The sequence below is a fragment of the Ambystoma mexicanum genome, chromosome 2q (assembly GCF_040938575.1).
Source record: "Ambystoma mexicanum isolate Mex_15411 chromosome 2q, UKY_AmexF1_1, whole genome shotgun sequence".
NCBI classification, from domain to species: Eukaryota; Metazoa; Chordata; class Amphibia; order Caudata; family Ambystomatidae; genus Ambystoma; species Ambystoma mexicanum.
This window is the reverse complement of record NC_090924.1, coordinates 203,961,430-203,988,549: the sequence shown is the minus strand read 5'-3', so window position 1 is coordinate 203,988,549 and position 27,120 is coordinate 203,961,430. Positions and strand designations below refer to the sequence as shown.

The following is a 27,120-nucleotide window of genomic DNA, read 5'->3' as shown; positions in this document are numbered from 1 at the left end:
TTTCTGTGGGACCTGCAGCCAACATGGAGGCACCCACACAGTCTAGTTCCTAGAACCAGACTGTGCGGTGCAGTGTTTTGGGATGTGGTATCCCGGACTACTTTACCTGGACTACTTTACAGAGGGCTATATAAACCACACCCAAGTTACAAAACGTGCTTCGCGTTATTCTGCAGCCAGCAGCGTAACGCTCATCGTGTCCAGTGACCTGATACCGGCGGTCTTTGAACAACGGACCTGCAGAGGAGACAAAGAACATAATTATTAGTCTCTACTTACCTGCGAATTCCATCTCGCCTCTGTCCGTCGTTCGCCCATCCTTCTGCTGCTCGCGGTCATCCATCCAGCCATCAGCAGCTTCGGGACACCACGAACGCACCGGAACGAAGCAACCTGGAGGGAGAGAGCGAGAAAGACAACCTTAAAACAAGTCACTTACGGCGCTAGCCGCAGTCATCACGAGAACCTCATCTGGTTGGGCATTTCTCGGCCGGCATCGTTCCGGAACACCTCACACACCAGAAAAGACCACAGTGACCTGAAAAGGTAGAAAGAGTACAGGTTAGCAAGTAAAAGACAAAACAGCGCCGCACTTCACGCATCAACTACCAAAATTGTAGTACGCTCTTGCGCCCTTCATTCTGGCAAGGGCCCGATCCAAGCTGCACACTCCCGAACCTCCGCTCACCTAAGGGGTAATAAGAAAAGACATTAATCACAAGAAAGAAAGGCAAGGACATATAAAGACTGCTGCAATCAGACTTACCTACCTTAAGACACTTGAATGAGCTAGAACCAGTGAAGTTAACTTGGTCGCTCAAGCCCACAGAAGACTACGCCCCCCTGCAAAGAAGGCAGGACGGAGAGCACGCCAGACATCACAACAAGGTGAGGACGGGGCCATCGGGTCGAACCCAGGGCAGGTGGGAGGAGACTGAATCTGATTCTAAATCCAGTCCTCCTGTGCTTTCAGGCCCAACTTCCATCGAAGGCACCATCCGGGATCGGGAAGGGGTCCAGGGCGAATCCAGCAATCAGGGCTGAGTGGCGTCCCCGTGGCTACCAGGAGAGCGTAACAAGTCCAGCACTGAAATGCCTGGCAATTCTCTTCTGAACAAGAGAACCAACAGCAACCGCAGACACGTCATTCGGCCTGGTTGGGCCTAGTCAGTGAGGTGGAGCTGTGCCTCTCCAAGAACAGTGAGCATGGGACAGAGGCAGGGACAGAGTGTATGACTTTCACTGAGGGGATTCAGGAAACCTCTGCCTCCTTCTATGAGACACTCTACAAATCAAAACAGGAAGAGGGGGATAGACGTAGATCTAGCTGACATTCAACTTCCGAAACTATCGGAGGATGAGAACACTCTCCTGAGGACCCCCATAACCGGAAGAAATTAGGAATGCAGTGGCAAAATTACCGCTGGGAAGGGCCCCCCCGGGGGTTCTCGGCAGGGTTTTATAAACCGTTCCTTTCCGCTTTAATGACATACTAGCTACTGCGGAGGCCCCAAAGTCCTTCTCCCAGGTGCTCATTACAGTAATACATAAAGAGGGTAGGGATCCCCAGTCTTGTGGAGCGTACCGCTTGATTTCCCTTCTCAACATGGACGCCAAAATCTACAGCTGAGTACTTGCCGCCAGACTGTAGGGGTACATGACGAGACTGATCCATCCGGACCAAGGTGGTTTTATTAAGAGACGACCGGGGGCTAACACGATGAGGTAGACCCTGCACTTGATGCTGGAAGCCCACGGTATAACTGGGGACCTCTTGCTCCTTTCATTGGACGCCGAAAATAATAGAGTGGATTGGAGGTATCTCAAGGCTGTGCTCACAAAGTGTGGTATGGGAGAGAGGCTCCTCAAGGGAATAATGGCAGTGTAATCCTACCCCAAGGCGCGTGTGGCGGCAAATGGCAGGTATTCAGTGGTTTGGGTTGAGTAGGGGAACAAGACGAGGCTGCCCCCTCTCACCCAGAAGATTAGAGACAGCTCCTGTGTAGAGGGTTTCCTGATAAAGGAAGTGAAATATAAGGTTGACGACATGCTTTTACATTCGGAACCCCCAGTCCGCCATACCAGAGGTGATATGATTAGTAGACCAATATGGTGCCCTAGCTGGTTTCAAGATGAACAAGACAGTTCTCTTACTCCTGGATGTGAGTAGGGATGGAGAGGTTCACACTGTAAAGGACCGGAGGAGGGTATCTGTACTCCTGCTCTCTATATGGTAGAGGAGAAGCACAGAGTATCCCAGCCAAGATTCTCTATGCGGTAGCGTAGTCGAGCAACCAAAGTCTTCAGCTCTCAAGAGGTGGTGCGGGTTGGTTCTTAAGTACAGTGTAGTCCCCAAGCGCCCACAAAGGAATGTCTACACATTGTATTAGTTAAAACAGTCTTTATATAAATGAGGTTCACGGTTATATACACAATCACGATAATGCACTTTCTCCAGCATGGGGTCTGGCATGGATTCACATGCTCATGAATATTCCCCGTCGTCAGGCTGGGAATCCTCGGTAAAGAAAAAATCAGTATCAGTTTCGTTTCTGATCTGTCTTTCGTAGTAGTAACCAATCACTGATCTCTGCGTCATACTGACCACAGCCAATGACTGCCCTCTACCTAAGCCCCGCCTCTGGCAGCCATCTTCAGATTTTTACCGCACATTCAAGTGTTGGGATCCTCGTGCTATTGCTCTCGAGCGTTAGTGCTATTTTTCACGTTTTTTCTCAAAAAAATTCTCTTTTTTCAGTCAAAAGAGCCTCAAGCTCCACCGTTTCTTCATCCGATCAACGGGGACCTGTGTCGGATTCGTCTACGCCCCTCAAGGGTGAAGATTTCGTCAAGCCACGCTTTTGGAGGACTCCAGAAGTTTCTCAGGCCCATCTCGGACATGGCCCAGGAGAAGGGAAGCTTGACGCCCGGAAAGCTGTTCAGGGTCTGCCCTGGATGCCAGCTTCAGAATGTCTTTAAGGAGGACGAACACTCCCTTTGTCTTTACTGCCTACATGAGGACAAGACGCATGTGGAGGAGGACTGTGCGTTTTGCGGCAATATGTCGGAGCGGACCATGAAGGACCGCCATCAACGTCTCGCCAACTGGCTGGAAGGGAAGAGCCCGTCAGGCGAGAAGAAGAAGAAGTCCGAGCGGTCTTCTAAGACCTTTGAGGGCGCCCCGGCAACGGGGGTCCAACAGAAGGCCAAGCACCACGAGTCCGCTGGCACCGGGAGCGCCGAACGGTCGGGCTCTACGGGCGCCAGGCAGGGCACATCCCCCCCTTGGCGCCATCAACCACGAGCCAACGCTTAGGCAGATATGGTTCCCGGACCTTCTGGACTTGTCAGCGTCCCCGTCAATCAAGCTGCCAGTGGACGCGGATCTTCTCTCCAGGGAAAGAGGCGCCATCCTCCATCACGACCCGAAGTCGCTGAGCTTGCAGGCCTGGCTCCTGCAGCGTTAGAGTTTGGAGGATACGACATACCGGCCGACTGCAGAGAGGTTCTTGCAAAGGCCAGGGCGTCCTCAACTCTTAAATGCTATGGACACAAATGGAAGAGGTTCTCTGTCTGGTGCCACGCACAGAAGATTAACCCTCTACGGATTACGGCTCCCCAGGTACTGTTGTACCTTCTGACGCTGGCCAAGGCTGGACTGGCGCACGCGTCCATCAATATTCATCTTGCTGCGATCTCCCGATACACCAGAACCACGGGGCGGACGTCTTTGTGGTCTCATCGTCTGGTGAAAGAATTCATGAAGGGACTGTTCAGATCGTTCCTGCCGGTGAAGGCTCCGGCCCCGGCGTGGGAGCTCAACGTGGTGCTGACCAAGCTCATGGGACCTCCGTTCGAGCCTCTGCACTCGGCTCCGTTGAAGTTCTTGTCGTGGAAAACAGCGTTTCTTGTGGCCATCACCTCCGCACGAAGAGTGGGAGAGATCCAGGCCCTTTCCTGCAAGCCCCCGTACTTGACTTTTCACGACACGAGGGTAGTGCTCAAGACGCACCCCTCCTTCATGCCCAAGGTACCGTCGGACTTCCACCTCAACAAACCCTTGGTGTTGCCTGTTTTCTTCCCGTCGCCTTCGTCGCCGGCCGAAAGGACTTTGCACTCGCTGGATGTAGCTAGAGCGCTGAAGTTTTACGTGGACCGCACAAAGTGTTTTCGGAAGACGTCACAACTTTTTGTGAACTTTGGACCTGTCAATCAGGGGAATGCTCTCTCGAAGGCCTCCATTTCCAGATGGCTCTCCGGCTGTATCATGTACTGTCATCGGTTGGCAAACCAACCGCTGCCTGGCCGTCCGAGAGCCCATTCCACCAGAGCGATCGCAGCTACCACGGCGTTCCTATCTGGTGTGCCCTTGCTGGACATCTGCAGGGCTGCTACGTGGAGGTCGATGCACACCTTCACGAAATTCTACTGCGTCGATCGGGATTCCAGGGAGGAGTCCAGGGTCGGCCAAGCAGTGCTGCGCAATCTGTTCGCCTAAGGTGAGCCTGGTGAGGAGGTAAGAATTGCTTAATGTTGAGTTTGATGTAATGCTTAATGTTGAGCCTTTGCCACCTCCCGTGGTTGTGCATGTGTGTACTGCTATGTATTCTTTATTCATGAGCATGTGAATCCATGCCAGACCCCATGCTGGAGAAGGAACAAGTTACTTACCTGTAACTGTTGTTCTCCATTAAAGTCTCATCTTCTATAGTTCTGCAACCCAAATGTACCTTGTGTTGTAGAGTTCTTCGTCTGGGAATCGACTCTGCAGTCAGCCAATCAGGCGCACAGTACATTCAGGCCGTTCTTCTCCATCCAGACACCCACAACACAGAATGTGGATTTGGACAAGTACCACGCCATTCAGCACTACACACACTGCATTCATACCAGTTTCGGGCAGGGCTGTCTCAGTCATTGTGTCAAACACCAAATACTAGACACCCATAACACAGAATGCGTATTCGTCACACACTCCATTCACCCAGATCCCACCCCACGGGCGTACCCACAAAATAGTCTTTGGGAAGAATAGACTTAGGACTGACTTAGAGAAGTGGAGCAAACTAACGACATGGATTGGCCGCCTGAATGCTCTTAAAATGGTCTTTCTCCCCAGGATCCTTTGTGTTCCAGATGCTCGCCATCAGGGTCCCCGACTCCTTTTTCCGCCGATAAAAGGCTCTATTAAGGTTTCGTTGGCTGGGGAAAAAGGCCAGGATAGCTAGTGATGTATTGGTCCTTCCTAAGGATAAAGGAGGAGTAGGACTCCCAGACATTAAGCTATATTACAAAGCTGTCCAGCTTTGGGTCTTTATACCCCACCTGCGGGCCCACAAAGACCTCCAATGGGTCGCTGTGGACAATCATCAGTTACACCTGGCCACAGTGGGGGAGTGGCTGTGGATATCAAGAAATGAGCTTACCCGCAGAATCAGCGACTATCCTATAGTGGGGACCATATGGGATATCTGGAGACAATGTGCAGAAATGAAACGAGTAAGGACATGGCCCTCGCCCACATCTGGGTCCCTGGAGTAAGGGGCGCGATCCCCAACCCTGAATGATTTCGGAGATGTTTGAGGTGGGATTGGAAAGGATCAGCCAAATCTGTAAGGAGGGTAGCTTCATCAATATGTGATCTGGAGGAGTCTATTAGCGTAGGGAAATTGTCTTTTCATATCTCCAATTAAAGGGATATTCGCTGGAGGTGATAGGAGGGGAACAGATTCAGAGAGACCTTACCACTATTGAAAAGCTCCTAGATACAGGACCAGACATGAAGGGACTGATCTCGACAGTGTATGGGGCTTTCGTGGAATCCAGGTCTTGGTCAGCCGAGAAGGTTAGAAGGAGGTGTGAGCGAGACATGGGGGTGGATACGGATCCTGTTCTCTGGGGTAGAATATGCAGGGGATGTCGCAGACATCAATCTCCAGTCAGTATAAAATGCATGCCATCAAGCTCTTACATAGGTGGCAATATAACCCTATCAGACCAAAATATTTCAAAACGCTGACCCCTCGTGCTGGCGAGAGTGTGGAGAGAGGGCCGATTACACGCATATGTGGTGGGGATGCCCAAGGGTGCAGGTATTTTGGGATGAAGTCCTAGGTTGGACCAAGGAGGTAGATGGGGTCACCCATATCAAATTGCACATGCTGGTCTTGTTTGGTTTCAAGGGGGAGGGGGCGAATATGACAGATTGCAGAAATTGCCTGCGTCTTTGCTTTTGGCCGCAAGAGCTTGTAGAACTATGAAATGGAAGAGTGCACACCTGCCGAGCAAGGGGGAATGGACCAATGTGGGCTTGAATATATGTATAATGGAAAGAAGAACTGCAGGTCTCCATGGACGGGCATCCTCCAAGGAAGCGGAGTAGGGTGGATTCATGGATAAATATTTGTTCTCTGAAACGAACCGGTCACGGGATACCACAAACGTCTGACATAAGAGGAGTTAGTGCCTGGGGTGAATGAACGAGGGTAGTGCTTAGTAAGTCCACTTAATTACTCTGCAATGCATACATGTGTGCTGGCCAGAAACCACTGGTTGAGGTTTTACTGTTTATTCACCTGAAGAGACAAGGAGGTGGTATAAGAAGGGAGGAATTAGTACCAACAGGGGGGTTGGGGGGGGGGGGGGGAGGGGTTCGAACGTTGGAGACAGTTGGGGAAGTTAAGTTGGGAAAGGGGGGAGGAGGGGAAATGTGTTGAAGATAGGTTACCAGATCTGCTAATGGATGTTTTTTTTCTTGTACTGGATCAAAACTTATAATAAAGAAAACATTTTTTTTTTAAACTTTGGGGCAAGCCAATCTGGTTGGCTCTTAAAAGTATCATTCACCCACAGATTGGGAAATGGTCAGGCCAAGGGTTTCTATGTGATATTTCCACGTTTTGAAGGCCGAATACAAAAAAGACACCATTTTTGCAGCTGTTTTTGTGTGGACTTTAAAATGCTGAAATATGACATTTCAATCTCCCACACCCCCTGCCCGAAGGCAATCCCGTCCCCACCCTCTAGATTTCCTGAAAATCACCTCTTTCACCGCTCCCTTCCAAACCCAACACATCCGCCCATCCTCTCCCATACGCATGTACGCCCGCTTGTGCGCATGCACGCACAACACAGAAAACGCACTTACCTTGCTCCTGTGACTTCCCTGTCTGCCCACGCTGGTCATCCCCTGCGCACACTTATGTGTCAGGGGCATGACAGTTTGATTTAGAAAGAACATTCGAATGTGGTCTCAGAGCAGTCTTTCTAAATAGGGCATTTATTTCCTTTTTTCTTTTTATAAAAAGAATTTTCACTCCATACGAGCCGAGGGCCAGGAACTTGTCTTGACAATTCAAAGTACAATTATGCTTGGGATCACTAAGATTCTGTGTGCACAATTAAGATTTTGGGTCTGCCTCATGGTTTCCCTGAAAAATTTAAGCTCTAAACCAAAATGGGCGAGAGCAAGACTTAAAAAAATGCATTTAAATTGCATTGGTAGCACAATGTAGCTTTTTGGGGTAATATCAGAACAGTATGTAGAGTCAACGGCTACACTTTCATAGACTCACAGGAAGTGCACCGATACTACAGTAAGGCTAGATTTGCATGTGCTAGCCCAGAGATCACGGAAAGGTAGTTGTATCATAACACAAAGTTTAATTGTTGACTAAATGAACAGTTAAAAATAGACAGGAGCCTTTATAACACAAATGGTATAGAATACAAGTGACACCATACTGTTCTGTTAGTCCCCACTAACCCTCCAGGGTCAGGCCCCCCTACACAAAAAAGAAGGGTCCCTTGCCCCCTTATATATTTGCTTTTTGGGTTAAGCCAGCATGCAACCCTTGATGCCAAAATTAAATGGATGCCACCATCCTACCCCTAAAATTAATGTAGGGTGATACAATCATCCTACGGTCAAATTGTGGGCATCATAAAGCACCCCTACCCAGGAGTAAATTGACTACTTAGGACCATATACTCTGAGCAAGATGGTTGCAGTGACAGGGGTGGCGGGGGGTCTTAAGTAGTCTGTCTGACCACAAAAATAGGTTGGAGATTAAATCAAATTAAGGGAAAAAGCAAAAGGTCAAGGGGCACCTGTCAAGCCAGAATTCCTTTATTGGGGATTCTACTGCCACTTTTTGGGGCTCCTCAACTTTTTTCATTTCTCCCCTTTTTTTTCTTGTTCCGTGGCTGTTTCTTGATGGCATGGGGGACTTCTCCTTGGGTCCTGCTGCCATAGCGTCCCTTTTTACCCTTTATAAGGTTATGGTATTGGGTTACCCCTAAAGAGCCCAATACCATTGGTGCCTCTCAGCTCCTCATTTCCCACCTAGTGTGATTGATTAGGTTGGTGGCAGCTCTACTTAAGTTTTGGATTCACCAAAGGTGCAGGTAATTTTACTACATAATCTTTTTGCCATTTTGTGTTTCATGGATTTCCCTTGTCTAGGTTACCATGAGGTAGGCTAAAAATGGCTGCCTGACTACATGAGCTTTTGTGAGCCCACAATTCCAGCCGCTGTATTGATCTTAACTAGTTAAGGGGTAATAATGTCCCTGGACTATCCATCTCACTTCCTGTAGGGGTGGCTAAGGCTGCGTGGCAGTCATCCTGACCAACCAGTATGGTTGGTCATCAGACCCTCAGCCTCTCCTGCCTGTGGGTCCTTTGGATGATTATTTGTGATACTCTCACCCAGTTGTTCCCCTTGTCCGTGGTTGAAATTCCTTGGAGGGGAGGCTTTACCTGATTTTCTATAGTTGTATTGTGGGTCCTCCTGTTCTGCTGCTTCCTCTGGCTTTCTGGGTCCATTTTACGACCTCCAGAACACTTTTTTTAACGGTCTCCTTCGGCCTTCTCTTGGGTTGCCTTTTGAAGAATCTGCACCTGTGCCAATAGTTCCACCATCTTCCAGTCTTTTGTAGGGGTGTAGGGGCAACTAAAGATTTGTAGTCTACGGGCCCAAACTGTGAAACAGCCTCGGAGATTCGGGCATTAAAAACTCATCTTCAATTTCGAAAAAACCCTAAAAACCTACCTGTTCAAATGATTGAAAGGTGGGAGTATTATTAGGGTCTGTTTGTGTGTACCTGCTGCATTTGCTAAAGTGGATGGGCCTTTAACTTTCTCCCTTTCATTCAAATGGAACTGCAAACTTATCTGGAACTCTCCTAAAGCTGACTCTGGGGTACTTTCCTGCCTCTGACCTTTTTTCCTGAATCCTGTATGTCTTCCATGACCAAGGTTGATATTGTTTTGTGCTTACCTGTCGTTTGTAATTGATTTTTTTAAGTCGTCTTATGTATTTCTTCCATGGGAATGTAAGTGTAACATTGTGACTATTTCTAGTAGGTCAAACTATTATTTTTCTTTCCCCTTGAAATGTATAAATCTTTTTTTTTTGCTGTGTTTCGCTAGTTCTTGGAAGCTTTGGCTAGAAATTACAATTGTTCCATTCTCTCTCTGCCTATAATATATCATATGTACCTGTGCATTCATACTTTTAAAATGCCCTACAGAGTTCAAATAAATATGGAGTATTATTTTAGGTCTTGTGGATCTAAAACATTTTTCCTGTTGGTAAAAATAATTTACCTTCTTTTCCCATTTTGTATCTGTGTTGGGTGCTTTCCACTTATACAACGGTTGGGATTCATCTATAGGACACTGTTATTGTATGGTGTATAACATTAGGGGACTTAACCTACTTGTTAAATTTAATGGTTCCCTGGTTCTCTTGGACCCCTCCCCGCCCCCTGTTTTTTTTTCTGTGGGAACTTACTCAATGTAAAGGACTGACATATAGACACTGTATTTAGGAGAGTCCTTGTATAGCCTTTACTGTTTTTTTTAATAATATGATGCTATCCTTTTGATACTGTGTATTGGCTCCCTGGTGGGGGTGCCAGCCAATCCAGTGTCTAGGAACGCATATTTGAACCACCAGTGAAATCCCACGTTCCATTGTGCCCGACGGCTGGCATCTTGTCCCCCACCCTCCCTCCCCTATCATTTTTTTTCTTCATCTCTTCCCCACCCACTGCCCCCATTTAACCCCGCACCCCCTACTCCAATTTACCTTATTTTGGCTGCGGCAGCACCTTCAGCTCTGCTTACAACGGCCGCCATGGGGGTTAACGGCCCAAAGCCCCTGTTATCCGCCCTTGCTTCGCTCTGGCTGATAACTTGGGCTGCCGGGCCCTTAACCACCTTTCCAGCCTTTGGAATTGGGCTTAATGCCATATTAATACCCATGATAGTTTTATGTGTTACTTTATTAAAGGATATACTTTTCAGTATATCAAACTAGTGTGTTTTGTAGAGTGGTGCATTGACTTATTATACCTCTGTGTCGACCCACTACATCTACCTTAAAGTTAAACTGTGTCGGTCTGTCCACACTAACTACACTAAGACATGTGGCTTTCCTTTGTCAGATGTGTTGGCCTTCACCCTAGGATTAGTGGTTGTAACATCAGCAGCAAAGGGCGGTACACAAACTGCCTTAACAGTCCATAAAAGGGACAAACAGAAATCCCAAAACTGAAATACTATCTTAACAGTCAAGATCATGAGAAAAGAAGAACCTGAATGCAAGGGGAAATGATTTACTATTATATAACTGTTATCTGAGCAGAAAAGGCAAATAATTTAAATCTGGTCTTTGCTTGTTTAGATGAGACCACTCAGTCACACTAGGCACGGCTCCATCGCACCCTTCTTTCCAGATATTTGTAGCAGTGGTTAGTTGGTCATGGCCAAGCTCTCTGGAGGCCTGCAAGATACAGGCTAACAGAGTTATCACTTTGAACGTACTGAAGGTTGACAAACAGATATAGTTTAAATCTCTTTAAAATAAGTACATTCAATATTTAAGGCCATGCCTGTTAAAGACAGTTCCAAATCTTCAGGTAGACCTGTTCATTCTCTCCTGGCCATTAGTGTTTGGATCAACTGTACTGTCCCAGCTGGTTGCATGACTAATAAGGGTATGGCACTATTCATACGTGATGATCTGGTGACCCAGGAGGATGCTGAAGTTCTGGTTTTAAACACTGTTAGGAGACAATTCTAACAGAGGTATGCTGCAGGGCATTCAGGTGGAAGTGCAACTCTGGTCATGTAGGTGTGAGTCTGAACTCCAGCATTAGTAAGCATGTAAGTAGCCACTACTCAAAGTACATTTGCAGAAAAACGGTGGTACAGATTATTTAGACTTATGCAAGCCTCCTGACTCATTCTGCTGTGTGTGTGCATTTGTGAGTCCATCCGTTTTTTTACACTCTTCTTAGTCAGGGCTTCGGAGTGAAAACGATTGAGGCTGGTCCTGTTACACCAATGAAGAATGAACCGTCTTTGCCTCCTCTGAGTAGTTGTAAAGCTGATTCTGGAAAATACAGGGCAGTGCTTCGCCTCCAGGAGTGTCTTGGAAGAGTTGTGGGTTTCAGCAGTTTGTCTGCACGTTATACATTGCCTTAAGATTTCTACTTTTCCACAAGGTAATATTAACAAACCCTCCACAATTGTTGAAAATGTGTGTCGGGTATGGGTTCCAAACTCCAATTGGAGGGTAGCATTCAATACTTTTTGGTGAGAGGTGTCAACAGATTGAGGGATCAACAAAGCACAAGGGACTTGTATACTACAGTTCACCAATGACCCATAAAGGACTGGGGATTAAGGTGTATAATGAGGAAAAGGGGTTCCTACAGAATAACCTGGACCTGGTTCTTAAGACTAGAGAAGAATGCTGACGATTGGGCGGGCCTACCACTGTCAATAGTAGGGAGACTCAATTTATTTATAATGGTCACACTCCCCAGAATATTGTATATAATCCAACCAGGGTTCCAGGAGCTATATTCACTAGAATTAACAACACTCGAGGGATTATTTGAGAGTCTTCCCGTCCAAGGGTTGTGTTTAGGACTCTGACTAAGTTTACCCCCCTTACGCCCCAATGCTGACTAAACTAAAAAAAAGTGGCAACAGGACCTGGGTTTGCTAGAAGAGGAAGAGCGGGTGGAAGTGTAGATGGCAGTTGGGGAAACCAACATGTCCGCGAGACTAAGGTTAGTGGAATTTTCCTAGAAAGGGTGGACTATTAGAGGGTGGAATTACACAAGATTGGTAGAACAGCGGACGATATTTGTCTGAAATGCAGGGGAGAAGTGGTAACTCTCTTCCACCTGTTATGGGGGCTACAGGTGAATCTGAGCATACTGGGAAAGAGTTCGGACACTGACCAGGGTGGTGGGAAATGCAATATGACTGCCCCTCCTCCATGTTCTGGGGGACAATGCAGATTCAATAGGCAACAGGAGACTGGTTAATATAGCATTTTTGTTAGCCAAAAGAGATCTGGAGTCTAAATGGGCGGGGGTGTCAACGAGATACTGAAGGTGGCCAAATGGAGGGAGGAATGGGCCACTGTCGGGCAATGGAAGAAATAATGTATAGGAACGGGGGCTGCTCAGACAAGTATCATAGGATCTGAGGGAAATGGGAGGACTTTATTATGTGAAATAAGATTGCATTATAGACAAGACGAGCTGGAAGAACCATGACCTGACAAGAATACCTTGACTAGAACTATGTGTCAACAGGGTAGGGATTTAGAACAATTGTACAATAAATGAGCCTGAGACTCTGAGGGAAAGGGGGTGCGCACGGAGGAAATGCCATTGTTATTTGTAGGGTGAGTGTGATGAAGCTTTACAAAATGTAATCAAAATTATTTTAAAGCAAAAGACTTGTATACACCTGCAACAAAGTACATTTGCAACAAGACGGTATTGGTTGAAACACAGGGAAGATTGTAGTAGAGAAACAAGAGTTCATATTTCTTGAAAGTTCTGCAATAATGAAAACATGTGAGGGAAATGTCCACAAACTCTATAGCAAGGCTCACCTGAAGTGCTAAATCCCAATGTTTCACCACCATAGTTCTTGGTCAGGGTGAGACTGTCCAATAAACCATTGTCACTCTGAGGTCTCAAGCTGTATGGCATCCAGTACTGCTCCTGGCATGTTGCCACCTGCCCCCTTCCCTTCCTCACCTGGGCAGTGATCTCTGAGTTTGCCTTTGACTGTCTTCTGTTCCCATTCCTCCCTGGTTTGATTTTCATCATTTTCATTATTGCCCCCTCCCGAAGTTGTGGTCTGTTCACCTTCTTGACTCTGAATTGGTAGATTTGACTTCTACTTTCGACTCTCTGGGCGATTATATTAGTTAAAGCAGAATCCAGGATATGGATCCCATATAGCCTATAACTGCTCCCTCTTATGGATTCTTTAAATAATGACCTTATCAATCTCCGTACCGAGGTTGACAAGCCTTTACTCTCCCCAGAGTGTCCTTTTCCAGCACTTCAGCTCAAGTCCCACTGGGTCTAATCACCCTCTCTATAGTTTGGTCCTCTTGTCCTGGGAAGTCATTCTCTCTGCTCTTTGTCTCTGTCCTCTTCTTGCCTATGATTTTCTTCTCCTCCTCTCTGCCCACCTCTCTTCTGCAACCTTCTCTGATATCCCTTTTCCTTCTCATCCCCCTCCATCTCTCCTGAATTGCTAACTTTTACCTCACAAAGTTTCTTCTCCTGGTCTTTCCTTTCTCAAGCACCAACATTTTCTTTGTAATCTCCCCACTTTCGTCCTCGATTACTCATATTCCCTCCTCCTTCTTTTCCCTCTTCTTGCTTCCTTCTTCGCACTTCTCCACTCTCCTTCTTACTGTCTCCCAAACTTGCTACTTTTCAGGCTGCCTCCCTTTGGCATGGAGCATGTCTCCTTTTATACCTGTCTGATATTATAGATTAAGTTAAAAGAGGTTTTGTTAGGGGAACAGTCATGGAATCATTGGTGGACAAGCTGCAAATGTTGGTAGTGGGGGTGTTGTCTTGACTGATCTTCCAGGCATCTTTGTTTGGCATATGGTAGTGGACCTGGCACCAAGGGATCCCCTCCCTTTTCACCCAATCAGTTGCTTGTCATATTCAGGTTTCTTAAGCTTCTTACCAGGCAGACTTTTCAAATGGAGATTCTGGGCTGTCACAGTCATCCCTTTATTATGGCTAAATTCCTATCACTCTGTCTTACACAGTAATATGCTTTAGCTGCTGGACCTCACACTAGAGATTAGATAGTAATGTAGTAGTTGATAGGCACATCCTCAGTGTACAAACATGCTATGTTGCATGAAGTTGATTAAAAGCTTTATGCAAAGATACCCATAGGGAATAATGGGTACATTGCACAACCTCAGCCCTGAAGAACTTGAGGACCTAAAGATGCACATTTTGCATGAAATATAGTCTGGTGGGAAATGGAGGGGAGGACCAGGGTAAGCTGGTAAACCTGCACCAAGGCATTAATTAGTTTTCAACGATTGATTAGCAGAGTTTGCTAATTAAAATGTTCTTGATTAGCAAACTAACTAATTTGATTAGCAATGTTTTACTAATATTTGTAATGCAACCACAAGTTATTTGTACCCAAGACCTAAAAAGAGCAACAATACAGCATTTGTATGTACCGCTGAAGTAAGACAGAGAGGAGTCTGGTCTTGCAAATTCTTTAAACTTCCATTAGACCTGCAACTCGAGTAACTTAGTTTACTTACTCGACCTAAGACAAATGCACCCAACCAACCCATGGCAACAGATGACACAAAATGTAAATCCACTTTCTGTAAAAGAGTGCCCGTTACAAACCAATTTTGATCGGCACACTGCTGCTACAGAGCTACAGAGACCAGCCATGCACAGCGGAACTTGCATTTGACATTTACTGCAAACAAAGTAAATGCTCAGTAAAAGTTTCAAACATCCCATCTAAATGGTACTTGCCTTGATTATGTGAGTGGCAAGTAGATTTTGCAAGCTCTGGATGAGTGTCTGTAAAATGTGGAGTTGGCTGCATGAGTGGACACAAATAAATAGATATAAGAAGGATCTGTAAACAGGTCACCCATTTCTCTCCTACAGGTGCTAATATGCAATGCAATTCTAGTCATAGTAAAGTGAGCTCTGGAGGCGAATTGCAGTAGATTTGTAGATGTACAAACTGTATGTAACTATGTATCACCACTTTGCACACACATCTAGTTAGCTTTGTGCATTTGTTATGTAAGAGGGAAGAAAATAAGATGGTGAAGTAGGCAGAGAACTGGGCAAACCAGGTGCAATTTTGTAGTTTGCGGCCATATCACTTTCAGGGTAGCTGGTATAAAACAGGGTGATGAGAGAGAATGTCAAGGAGCATGGGATCAGCTCACGGTTGAGCACTAGCTTCTCAGATGGATGCAACCAACGGGTCACAGAAATAGATTTTCCATCAAAACCATTTGGCAGTGTGATCATCTACATTTTAAAGAATGTTCACTCATCAATATGATTTGTTTTTCCTGTGAAATTACAGAGATGACACTATATTTAGCTACAGTAATCTAAACTTTAAGGTAACCATGGAGTCAATTCAGTGTTTTTACAGTATCAATACTGTAATTATGCATTATGTTACAACTTAACTTTTAAGTAATGGAATTGCACGACTGTCTTTAAAAAAAATAAAGCTAACACACTGGTCTTTGCCAGACAAGATATAGTTAGCTAAATAAATGTATCATCCCGATATGTCTGATTTATAATTATTTGAAGAAAATAAAAACTTGCCTAGCACTCCCACACAAAACATTGGCACTTGGATTGGAGGACATGAATACTGCTGCTCTCTCGCTCCCTTACCCCTTTCGCGCTTGCAGTGATCAAAGAAAAGAGGGGAAGCGGTGCTTTCATTGAACAGGTTAACTTAAATAGCTAGCTTTGCTACACAAGTGTCCATTTAATTAGAAAACCTACAGAATTGCATAGCAATTTGCTGTGCAACACTGCTTATTTTATGCCTTGCTGCACTGACAAAAGTAATAATGTTCTGTATTGCTGCCTCCGAGCCACAGTTTAAAACTTTCCCTCTGTGCAGTTTATAAAATATGTACTGCAAGCTTTGAAATGTAACTTCATATTTCATGCTTAACCATGCGTATTGCAGCTGTCATAACTCCTCTTAATTTAAAATGTGTCTTATACATTGCATTTTCTTGTGCAAATATTTTTATTTGCACAAACTAATTTCAATGTTTTACTTTTTTAATTGAACTATTTTAACATAGGTTCTTCACATTATGAGACGTGGAAGAGAAACACTGCTTACTCTACTGGAGGCTTTTGTGTATGATCCCCTGGTGGATTGGACAGCAGGAGGGGAAGCAGGATTTGCTGGTGCTGTGTATGGTGGAGGTGGGCAACAGGCAGAAAATAAACAGAGCAAGAGAGAGATGGAAAGAGACATCACACGGAGCCTCTTTTCCTCCAGAGTTGCTGAGATTAAGGTATCCAATTTTTGTTCTCCATGTGTTTAGAAGTTCTTCTCATATGAATATCTGAGGGAATATTTTCAGATTTACAATGCAAAGTACTTGCATGACTCATCAAACCTATTTAGTACATGGCTGTAACAAAATCCACCTTCTCTATGTATACGCTCACACACCTCGTTTTCCAACTTATTTTAATTTGTTTTTTATTTTTTTATTTTATTGTTATACTTCACAAGGAACTTTTCACAAATGCACACAATCTCTCAAAAAAACCGAATTACATTAAAATTCATGAAAAACTTTTTACAGTAAACAAAAAGCAAACGACCATGCTAAAATACTTCTCCTGAAAAGAAAACAAGTTTACACATTACAAACTGGAGTCACTACATAATTATCTTTTTTAAGGACTAAAACCATTTAAAAGACTTGCCTGTTAAAATACGCTGCCAGACCCAACCCAGGTCGATTACCTTAAATTCCTTTAAAAGGTGCAGAAAAGTCTTATGGGGCGGGCGTGACTAATTTACAGCAATGTAAAAGAAGGTGTGGAAGAGTTTCTGTGGAATTCTCCAATTTACAGAATCTGCAGCACTTAAGTTGCGTGTTATACCCCCATGTGCACCTAAAATTTCATTTGTGGGGAGCAAATTTAAGCGAAGGCGCACAAACACTGACTGTGATAAGGGATGTCCCAGACATTTAATCAAGTAGTAAGGAAAGGAATTATAAGGCCTAGCATCCAAGAGTAAGTCCCTGAATAAATGATACTTCCTGACGTGGTCTATTGTGTCAATCCAGTCAATCTCCCATAACCTCTTTTTTACCCTCAATGGGTACATTAGAAGGTATTGCAACGTGGAGTCAACCCCGGTTAATATTTCATGGCACTGGATCGACCAGTCTGAGACCGGACAGGGAGCTTGACTCTAACCCGCTCTTTAGCAACCCCCATGTCGAACCCTCTTTTGCCTGGTGAATCTTTTGAAGGAGGTTTAGATGTTTCCATTTAACCAGTGCTTCCAACTAAACTAGGCCTAATTCATACCTTAAAACAGGGCCCGGGACAGCAGGTGGCAAGCCTAACACTTTCCTCCAAAAGGCACCCTCAAACTTGGATCATTGCCCTTTAAGAGCAAAAAATAACATCTCTGCCCCATAGGTTATTACCGGTACCACCTTTTTCGAATAGAACTCTAAGACTTGTATGATCGAGAAGTGACAAGTTTCTGGGTGGCTAAAGCCTTAATCTTCAATTTCTTCCCAGTCAGCAGTCTGGTTTTAGATCCCTTAGGGAAACTTTGAAAACCTAGGTACACAAAAGAATCCACTTTCTCGAGGGCTGACTCTCCGATAGACCATTTAAAGTGTTCACCTACTTTTCCAGGGGACTTTATGCAGGGTAAGATTTTCGATTTAGGAACTCTTATCGTTAGCATGTTCTTATTAGTGTATAATTCCAGGGCCTTCAACTGACGCTGCAACCCTATGGGGGGTATGATCCAGTAGAATCAAGTCATCAGCGTACAGTAGGTAGTTATTCACTCGTTCAAGCAGTTTAGGGCGGAATGATTTAATGTTAGAAAAAGCATCCCCCAAATCGGAACTAAAAAGGTGGAATACAATTGGAGCCAGTAAGCAGCCTTGCTTTAATCCTCTGACTGTATGGATCGGTGCAGATAGGCTCCCCTCTCTTCCAAGCCGACACACAAAGTGGTGTCTGTGTGTAGCACAGACAAGATTGACAATAATGCAGGACAACCCCATTTATCTTATTTAGCCCATAACCTATTTCTCGGCACAGTGTCAAAGGCAATTGAAAAAGGGGTCCGCGTTCATAGTTTTTCTAAGTTCCAGAGTAAAAAACTTTCATCTTGGTTCCAACTCCCTGGCAGAACCCTGTTGGAAGATGTCCATTCCACCATTCTGGTTTGCCCATTTTCGCAGGTCTCTTAGAACTAGGCTTGTGAAAATCTTCGCTGAGCAATCCAGAAGGGAGATTGGTCTGTAGTTCAAAGTACTCAAACGGGAGCCCTTTTTCAAAATTGGAACTACAATAGCTGTTTGCCAAGTAACTGGTAACACTTTCTCTGTAAGGATGATTTTGAACATACTATCGGACTTCCACCCAAGTATCCATACTATTTTTTAGCACACACATGCGCAGCCCATCTGGCACCAGGGCCATCTATTTTATACTCGTAGATGTTAGGTAGGATAAATCATCTAAATCGCAGGTTAGATCCCACTGTACCCTTTCTATCGAATCTCCATTCCAGGTCTGCATATTGACAGCCTCGGATGTATAGATCTCTGTGAAGTGGGACCTCCAACTTGCTTCTGTTATCGGGTTTATTTGGGCCTCCGTTTGAAGTTTATCTTTCAACTATTTCCAGAAGTCATGCAAGTTCTTGGTAGCCATGACCTCCAGCATTTTGCGGGCTTCCCCCAGAAGCAATTGGTAATGGTAGTGACGTAACCAAAGCTTGTAGGTCGCCTTCAAACCTGCCCTACTAGTCTTATCTTCTTTAGCAAGTGCTTTTTGGGCTTTCCGTTACGGTCTCTTTTTAAATAGGATGGCACTATCAAATGTATGTTTATGCACCACTTTACCCAGGTTCCTTTTGGAGATCCTTCAAACCACTCAAAGAAATGGTTAACATCCCCTGAGCCAGGATTCTATTAAAGTTGTCATTCTAGAGTAATTCCATCGTATTTTATTTCCCCCCACATTAACCTCTAAATGGAAGGTATAACCTCAGTGATTCTTTTTTTTTGTTTATTTGAAATTAATTGCTTAACAATTTTTACAAAAGGACTTGCATACTTAAACCGAACTCCACACCCACTTCAGAGACCTGTTTTGATCATGTTATAACAGTTTCCAGCCTTAGTGTTTCTGGCCTTCTTAATTTATGTGTTGTTAAGGAGGGTAGCAGTAGTCGGAGGTAATCGGACTACTGCGATCACCCATGACGTAGAAAAGCCACTCATCAATGCAAGCCAACGTTGATCATCATCCAGTGTTTGCAGAGAATGGAAGAGAGGTGTTCAGAACTGCTGACGCTCTGCAATCAAACCAGGGCAATTGATCATCGCATGATTGATTGATTGATTCTTTCTCTGTCTCAATCTTACAAAATTGACAACCAAAGGATAGGTTCAAGCCTCTTATGGTCAGGATTTTGTTGGTTTGAATTAGGTTGAGACGGGCTCTCATGAACGTGTCCCTGTAGCAGCAATCTGGAAATTTGAGGAGGTAAGGCTGCAAGTCGTTTAGCTTCGAAGCATGATGTGGCATTTCTTTAACTATTTTAGAAGCTTTTGCCTTCTCCAAAGTTCGAATCCAGACCGCGCGGAACAGTTTTTCCTTCGCGCACATTGGGTTTGTGATGAAATCTTCTTCAGAGCAACACAGATCTGCTAGGGTTGTCTTAAGATGGGTAACCCAGTGGGACAAACGCGTTGACGGTTTGTTCATGATTTCTCTGTTGATTAGGCCTAACACATTCAGACTATTCGGTATGATTATTTTCTGAGACAGACATAACCTTTTCCAGTCCACTAATACTTGGATCGATGATGGTGATAGTTTTCTCTACAGGGATGCCCAGGATACCGCCAGTATCATATGTTAGAGATGGAATGATCTTCCCCTTATAGTACGTTATGGCAGCTGCCAGGGAAAATCGACCAAATCTGGCGTCCATGGTTTTAACTTGGCTAGCCAGTTGTTTAACTTTGGTTTGAAGGTCTTGCAGGGACGGGGGCTCTACCGGGCTGTTAGTTATTGTTCCCAGGTACTTAAATATCTCGACTTTTTCTATCAGATTGGAGTCCACATACCAAGTGAAAGTCTCTGTCTTCTGGGTCCCTAGTTTGAATCGCATTATCTTGGTCTTTGCTTGGTTTATTTCAAGATGGTTCAGGCCGGTATATCTGAACAGGCTGTCCAGCTGTCTTTGTAAGCCGATTCTTGTTTAATCTATTAGTATGAGATCATCCGCGTAAACCAGACGACTCACTTTCTCCCCACCAATTGTGTGTGTAAAAGATCTCAATGTAGGCTCAAAATGATGGCTGTCCGAGGTAAAAAGGTTGTATATGGCCGGAACCAGGGGGCTGCCCTACTTTACTCCACGATGTGTATGGATTTGAGATGACAACAGCCCTGCTTGGTTCAACCGAACTTGAATTTTAGTGTCTGTGTGGAGCGCTTTTAAGGGGCCCATTAATTCTTCCGGGCATCCTAAGGCTGCCAACTTTTTCCAGAGGAGTTGGCGATCAACTCTGTCGAACGCTTGGACGAGGTCCATGAAGAGCCAATCTTTGCTAGAATGAGTCTGATCTTTCAGGATGCCTAGAAGCATAATGTTTGCAGAGGTACCCACAGTTTTTTAACAAATCCCGTCTGCAATGGGTCGATGGCATTGATGTTTGCAGTCCAAGCTGAAAACTTTTCCAGGAGAAAGGTTCCAAAGATTTTTCCTATCACGTCCAGCAACGCTATCGGTCTGAAGTTCTTCGGGTCAGACTTGTCCCCTTTCTTGTAGATGGGGACTATTACCGCTAGCTCCCATGAAGGTGGGATTAACCTTTCTTTAGAGATGTCGCAAAAAATGGCTTGGATGAAAAGCGACCATTCATGTGGGTGTTCTCTTAAAATGGCATTTGTCAGGCCATCCGGGCCAGGTGCCCTTGATCTATTGAGTTTTATTTTTTATTTTATCCATTATGCCAGATGCTTCATAATCACAATCCCAAGAAAGCCCCAATTCGTTTGATTCTCCATGTTCACGGCGGTAGTTTGGGTCTTTGAAGAGGGAGGAGAAATGGATTGTCCAGGCCCTTTCCTTCACACTATTTGATGTTACCTCAAGGTTTGTCGTCACAGCACTTTTGATCACTGACCAAAATTCTTGGGATTTTTTCACGCTGAGAGTTCTTAACATTTGCTCAGCGTCTTGCTGCAGTAGTGTGTTTTTGTGGTTTGTTATCCAAGATTTATACGCTTTGATGGAACTTGCAGCTTTGGCTTTGAAATCAGAGTTGGTTGATTTTGCAGTCTGCCGTTTAATGCGCCTCATTGACAACGGGGTCAAATGTATGTCGTGCGATGATGTTTCTGTTCTTTGAGGTGCTGCTATTGAATGGAAGGAGCAGCGGCCTCTAGTCAATAAAGCTTGTTTGCCTGGATTTCACACTTCGAAGTAAGATTTTGTAAGAGCGATTATGTCTTCAGGTTTCAGGGGCAGTCTGTTGCCTACGTTTTGTCTCAACACCCACCATCATGGTAGAATGCCAGGCGGTGTTTACCTGGGGAAGCGTTAGCTCTACGATGTTATGATCGCTGTTGATGGTCCTTCTGACACTGATGCAGGAGACTAGTTGTAAAAGCTCAGTAGTGACAGACGTGATCCAAATCAGCAGAAAGACCTCTGGCCTTCATAAATCTTGACCATTTCTGGCCTCTTGAAACTGCTGTTGTTTGCTTTTTGGAACTTTGCACCCTGGGTTGAACATTCGAGCGCTATATTTAGATGTCCACAAATTATAATAGTCAGTCCCATTTTCTGCCGCGGAGTTGTCAAGTATTAGAGTAACCAGGTCAATGAATTTGACGTCTAAAATCGCTGACGGATTCCAATAGCATTTCGCTATTAGCAAGTTTCCGGGACTTTTGATTTTACTGACTTCGCAGTTCGTTGGCCATTCAATGATGGCTGCCAAGCAAAATGGGAGTGGATAATTTTGGTGACAGACAGACCCACACCAGTTCCAACAGCTATGAAGAGTCCTGAGTAGGGGCCACCCTTTTCACCATTTGCTGGGTCGGATGAGATGACTTCGTATCCATCTAAATGAGGCCGGTTAGTTAGCCAAGTGTTAGGCAGAATCCTGTGCAGTTCCCTTAGGGAAAAATGCAAAAAGATTAAGACTACAGGAGTAAGCAGTAAACCCAATTGGTAGCAGTCTGCACCACCCGGATTTACCTAGTAGCTGTGGCTGAGCAGTCAGACCTCTCTCAAGAAGAGTAAGGCAGTATATAGAGTATACACAATAGGGCTAAAAACACAGTAGAGCAAACAAACACTGACCAGAGCTTTGTATCAAAAGTATATAATTATTTATTTTAAACACACTTTAGGTAATACACTAGCACTATAAATCAAAAGCAAGTTAAAAACACAGTTAGGTAAAGTATAAACACCTCCCTTGATAACTTTTAGACAAGTCGGAGTTAAAACACCACTATTAGAACAGATGTAAGCGCATAACCTAGATGGCACTCCAATAGTTAAGTTAAAGGGAGAGAAAAAGGCAGGGCATAGAAATAAAACAGTTCCCAACACTGTTAGAAGTTCAAAGCAAGGGAGTTAAGGCAGTATACACTGTGGAGCCAAAGTTCATAGGCCAGGCCCACTTTAAATGGAGCAAAGCGAAATGTGCCCAAGATCACACAGTTTAAAATGCACTAAAAGTCTTTGCAGAATGTTCAAAAGAGGTTGGGGTGATTCAAGAAGTAAAGTTAGAAGGTCTGGGACCAACCCAGTTGAAAAGCAAAGGATTTAAGGGTCACCTTTAGCAATCCGTGGAAAGGGATGCCAGGCAGAACACAGTACCTTAAAGAGAGAGGAAGCTCCGGCAGTGGCAGTTGTTCCTGGCAGCGGTTGCAGTTCGTTGTTTCGACCAGGGGAAGAGAGGATCTCGTTTAGGAGGAAACTTGGAGTCTATGCACTGCACAGGGATGAAACCAGCCGCAGAGTTTGTCGGTTAAAAGGTGCGTTCCTTTTATTAGCGGTCAAAGTGGTGAAGCTTGGCTATCCGGCCGCCAGGGTGCTTGGCACGGGCAATTCGACCAAGAGACGTCTTTGGAAGGCGAAGGGGGCAAACTGGTTGATCCCACCAGCTCAAAGGAAGAAGACTCGTCCAGCAGGAGATCTTCTCTTGTCGTTGGGAAAGTGGTGAGTTCATTGCAGCAGGGCACCACCGGTAGTGTCGTCGTTGCAGATGGCTCAGCTTCTTCCCTCTTTGGATTCTTAGGTCCTGTGGCGACTTCTGAAGTTCCAGTCCCAAAGGCCTATGCAGAAAAAAACCCATTCAACAGCCTAGCTGTCACTCACATATGCTAAGTGGAGAGACGGTCTCTTGTAAGCAGAGTATGTCGTAATCGCCCAAATTTACATCACTTACAGCCGTTGGATGGTGAAAACCTCTAGTGTTCCAACATGCCAGCCTCCGAGGTTTCACTTTACTTTTCAGGGCGCGTTGAATGGGATCTGAGTTGCAGGGTAGTCTAGTCTGGGCTACCTGGGAGGGCAATTGCGACATGCTGGGTGGCTATGCTTTCCTGTTGCAAAGGGCGTTTTGGATCCAGGACCAATCTTCGACCAAGGGTTTGTTTAGTTATCCTCCAAGCGCCCTGGTGTTGGACCATCATGGAACATGTTTTCTGGAGTCACAGTAATGTTGATTGCTGGTCGAGGGGCGGATGGTTTTCTTCCCATGTTCAGTGGGTCAAGATTGGTCGGCGCTTCCGTCGCCAGCTCGTTTTTTTCTCAAAATGGGGTTCCCAAACTCCTTGCGAGTATTTTGAGGCTGATCAGGCTATCTGTTTAAGCGTTCCCTTTGAGGGGCTGAAGATCTTGGTTGTTCAGCCAGGGTTAAGTCGTATCCCAAGATTCTGAGGTTTTCTATCTCATTAAGCACCATTGATCGAACCACTTGGGATGTTATATGAAGAAAGGCACAGTCGGTATGATGTTTTATACCAAATTCCACGATTTTTATGTCTTCAGACACTAGTTGACGCAGGTTTGGAATACTGTGGAAGATCTGTACTATTGTACTACGATTCAGGATCAAGCTTTTGCTTTTGTCCAATATAGATTCGAACATGAACGACCTGTTTCCTTGCTGGTCAGTTCTCTGATGGGTGGCCTTGTGGGTATGCTGGGAGGCTCCATGCCAGCGTTTAGAAGGAGTAGGACTTCTCAAGCTTCTTTTGGATGAGTGGTGTCTCTGAGCGCTGACATGGCCTGGTTTGATAGTGGAGGGATCTTTATTACACTGAGGCAAAGCTGGAATGGCGAGCTTTGTCTGCTCCTTCAAAGGCCCCCTTGGATCTCGTACGGGGGATTTAGGCCTGCGGGTTTGCGTGTCCGTGGTTTTTGACTGGTCTTGGTGGGCACTGGGAGCCTCCAGCCACTGCTTTTTTAAAACACTCTTCCTTTTTTCATATAATGTGAAGAAGTCCAAGGTGTGGGATATGCCTGAGAATTCCACCAACCTTGCTGCTGTTTTCAAGTTGTCTTGGAGGGCCCGTTTACCTAAGTTTAGGTTGAGGGGGCCCAAGTTGTCTTCATCTATCTCCATGGTTGGGTGTTGAGAGATTGATCAGGTCCGTAAGGGTCGCTGATGTTTCACTAATGTGTCTAGAGGAAACAGGACTTGAGTCATTATTAGCACAGACTGCTCCGAGTTGGAGGCGATGTTCAATTACCAAACGGTGATCCTTGACCGTTTTTGGTGAACTTGTCGCCGTGGATGGTCGTTGAATCCACTTCTTTTGGGCCCAGGTCTGGGATAGTAGGGTCCTCTGTTAAACGGATTATGGTGTTGGGCTTTGAATCGGCGAACTTAGAGTTTCTTTTCTCAAAGATCCAGTAGTCCTTGTTAGCAGACTTGTCGCAACTATTCTCGATTGACACAATCCGAGTTTGATGAGGGGGAGAATGCTGCCGTTAGTCAGCCAGTTTCAGGACCACACATCCGTTAGTTAGGCCTCTAGATTGACTGTCGGCGGCGTTATGCCTTTTCGCGCCTGTGGGCTTTGTTTTTTGCAATTTGACAGCTTTTAATCGGTTTGCTACGCCGGATGTTTGCGGTGAGGATTCAGATGTGTCTTTTGTGAGGTCGATTTGAGAGGGCGCTAGGGGGCTTGTAGTGGCCAGACTGTTGACAAGCTGCTCCGGTTTGTATGCACTTGTAGTTTGGCAGCCCATATCCAGGAAAACTGGCTTGATCTTTTGAGCCAGATGCGATGGTTTTTCTTGGGCTGTCACAAATCCTTCCAAGAACATTAATTTGGTGTGCATCATGGCAATGAGGGATGTGTGGTCTCTCAAGGTGTCGTTTATCCCTTCGTATAATTTTGTGAAGGAGGCGAAAGCGATGGTAATGGTGGACATGATAGACATCAGGTCCAGTTTCTTAGGGGTGGAATTTGATCTCTGGTCCGAGTAGCCCTCAGGACCTCTATCCCACCCGCCGAGGTGAATTTAGTATTGAATCATGGCCTTCCAACTCAGGGAAGGTACGCAGTGGTAAGGTAGAGTATCTGCTCTTCTTGTTGGGTAAGGGCACCAGAGGTGTCTCGTTGCCCTTCGGTGAGTCAGGAGTTAAGTCTTTCGCCGTCTCCTTTGCTTGAGGGGTCAAGTTTTTTGGCGGGAGGGGCTTAGAAAGGGTCTGGGAGCCAGAACCAGCCAGGGCACGATGTGAGTTTGATGGTGTTAGTGCTCTGTAGTTCAGAGGCGAGTTGTCTGGTGCATTGTTTGGCGTGGCAGTTGTCTTTTTATTTTAGTTCTCTGATCTCAAGGTTTCCCGAACAGAGACTGGTGGGTCGTGTACTGTTTCAGCCGGGGCTGTAGGTGGGGTGAGTTCCAGGCCTACTATAGGTTGAGCCTGGGGGAGGTGTAGGTCAACCTCTTCCAAGGCACTGGTTGCGCCCTCCAAAAGCTTGGCATCCGAAAGGTCATGGGCTGATAGACCCGTTGATTCGTTGCTCGTCAATTTCTGCTCCAAGAAGATATTTTTCAGGTCTGCCGACAGCAGCGGGTGGTGTCTTTTGATCTTTCTGTAAACCCTCTTCGGGGGATCAGAGGCTTTTGTTATGACATCACTTGAAATTTTAGGGGTCAAGGGTTTATCTTTTTCCTCACCCGGGTGCATGGTAAGATGAACAATTGGTCTGCAGGTTTTTCCACAGTTTGGTGCCCCTGCTGGGCTTTACGATGTAGTTTCCTAGATGGGAGGTTTACCAGTCTTCTAGCTGGAATTGTGGATCCTTGTTTCGTAGGTACAGAAGCGCCTTGTTTATTTCCAAGGGTTTTCTTGCTCGGGGCCCCAGCCCGGTGGCGAGGTGGCCCAGTAGACAGCGGAGAGAGGGCTCCCCCTGGCCCCGCTTCCACCGAGCAGTCCATCCCCGCCAGCCTGCACCGGCCCAGCGAAAGGTCAGCTCCAATAGGCTCCGCTCCTCCCTCCCGGCTCAGCGCCGCCCACGCTCGCTCCTGAGCCGCCGTCCACGCTGGAGTCTGCCGCAGCAGGGGCTGCCGCCGGGTCCCCCCCAACCGGTGCAGAAGCCCCGTCCCCCAAGCCACAGTCGCCACGAGGCTGGGCATGGACCTGGGCAGACACCACGGCAAACACTGTGGCGGAGGACCCACCCCACGGCCCACACTCGGGTGGCGTCCAGGAAGGCGGAACCCCCGCAGTTGGCTGCAGCAAAACCTGGTTCTATCGGGCAGTAAGTTCAACGGCTTCAACGACTTCCAGATTATTTTGCGGTGGGATAAGTGAAGGCAAAACATAGTCTGATACTATGTCCATGTGTGAATTGTCTGCACGTTGATTGCTTTGGTTGCTAAGTACAGGGCCCCTAACAATGTTGCTGCTTCCGTGGGCAGGAGACGTAGGTGCAGTCCTGCTTGGCCGTCATGGGGGAATGAGAGGA

General features: G+C 45.8%; 1 protein-coding gene across 1 annotated transcript in view; it reads left to right on the top strand.

The window, feature by feature from the left end:
• Nucleotides 1–27,120, top strand: part of SMG1 (SMG1 nonsense mediated mRNA decay associated PI3K related kinase) — a 2,768,248-nt gene that overhangs the window by 1,607,974 nt on the left and 1,133,154 nt on the right. The window contains exon 45 of the mRNA XM_069647131.1: nt 16,182–16,400. Within this exon, the coding sequence (XP_069503232.1) occupies nt 16,182–16,400 (219 nt within the window). The remainder of the gene's footprint in view (nt 1–16,181; nt 16,401–27,120) is intronic.